Source organism: Buceros rhinoceros, unplaced genomic scaffold (assembly GCF_000710305.1).
Source record: "Buceros rhinoceros silvestris isolate BGI_N320 unplaced genomic scaffold, ASM71030v1 scaffold2896, whole genome shotgun sequence".
NCBI lineage: Eukaryota > Metazoa > Chordata > Aves > Bucerotiformes > Bucerotidae > Buceros > Buceros rhinoceros.
In genome coordinates, this window is record NW_010416728.1 from 35,770 (window position 1) to 37,389 (window position 1,620).

The following is a 1,620-nucleotide window of genomic DNA, read 5'->3' on the forward strand; positions in this document are numbered from 1 at the left end:
GGTTTGCTTCCTCCTTATTTCCAGCAGCTCCAGAGATATTTAAGCCACAAGTTTTGCTAAGAGCTGTTTGACTTCTCTCCCACCACCTTCTTTGCAGCTTTTGTGGTTTCTTGCTTTTCTGTGGAGATTGTCTTCTCAGTATCTGCTGTTCTAGCTCTGCTTGCTTCTGTTCCTCAGTCAAAGGCTGATTCTTGCACCGAGCCTTCACCTCCTTCCTTCACCACACCCAATGTCCTATGGCAATAAATTTTCTGCTTAATTATAAGTTGGAATTAAAGGGAAAAATCCCCAACCTCTTTTCATTCATCACTTCTGAATCTTCTACCACGTGAAGTTAGGTGCCAGGGGAGGAAAAAACCCACTTAGCTCATTAGCCTGCACGATAGTTGTTTTCCCTCCTGTGGAAACCGTGGAGGTCCCATTCCAAGGGCCACTTCAAATCAGCAAGATAAGCCATGGGGGATGTGAAGGCCTGTGTTCCCAGCTGTCATGAGCCAGCTCCGATTTTTGCAGACTGGAAACCCGTGCCGAGTATTTGGCGATATGTTCTCTGGGGTTCTTTTAATTCATCCTTTCCACCTCTAATTGCTGCTTTTCATTGTGGTTGCTCCCTGATGAGCAAAATTAATTTGGGCTTTGCTTGAGGTTGAGATGGAAGCTCTGAGGCCTTGCTGATGGAAACCTAAGCCAACAGCCTTGGCGTGGCTGGTTTTAACTCTGGTTTCCTGGTGCTCCTGAAAACCTGAGAAGGTGCAGACCTCCTGACCACTAAAAATTCACCATCCTGAGCCGGTATTTGATTGGGATGCATTGTTGGCTTTGAAGATTCCTGTCTCCCTTCCTGCTCTTTGCAGTAGGGTAGCATCTCCACTTGAGTTAACATCTCCTATTAGCAAGGAGCAGCACACCGAGCGAATTTGTCTTGCCCTTGCTAATGCCCTCTTCTCTCCCCACCCTCCATCCTGTGTTTCAGGCAGAAATGCGCCTTCAGGACCAGCAGCTGGCGAGGCAGCTCATGCGCCTTCGCAGTGACATCAACAAGCTGAAGATCGAGCAGACCTGCCACCTGCACCAGCGCATGCTCAATGACGCCACGTATGAGCTGGAGGAGAGGGATGAGCTCTCCGACCTCTTCTGCGACTTCCCCCTTGTGAACTCCTTCAGCCTCTCCACGCCGCTCAAGCTCATTGGAGTCACCAAGATGAACATAAACTCCCGCCGGTTCTCACTGTGTTGAAGCGGGGAAGAAGAGGGAAGGATGGCGGAGAAAGAGAGAGGACTGGGCAGCACCAGGGCTCTCTCCTCCTGACAGCTGGGCAAAAAGAGGCCAAAGATGAGCAGAGGGAGCAGGACCAAACAGGGAACCCACAGCTGGTCTTGGTGGCAGGGTAGAGCAGCAGAGCTGGGCACTGAGATAGCCCAGAGATGCTCATTGAGAAGACAGGACCTGCATGGAGGAAGCGTGGAGACCATGTGAAACCAACACATGCACTTAGCCTGCTCCTTTGCAAAGTCCCTGCTTCTTCTCTTCCCACCACAATAATTAAGAAGATGCAGCTCCAGTGCAGTTGGCTATGCTCAAAACTCAAAGAAGGGGGTCAAAGATCAGCCACAAAGCAA

At 50.2% G+C, this 1,620-nt stretch overlaps 1 protein-coding gene across 1 annotated transcript in view; it reads left to right on the forward strand.

Annotated features, from left to right (window-relative positions):
- FAM167A (family with sequence similarity 167, member A) overlaps window positions 1-1,237 on the forward strand; it is a 10,324-nt gene extending 9,087 nt beyond the window's left edge. Inside the window, exon 2 of the mRNA XM_010137898.1 lies at window positions 974-1,237. Coding sequence (XP_010136200.1) covers window positions 974-1,237 — 264 coding nt within the window. The remainder of the gene's footprint in view (window positions 1-973) is intronic.
- The last annotated feature ends 383 nt before the right edge of the window (window positions 1,238-1,620 follow it).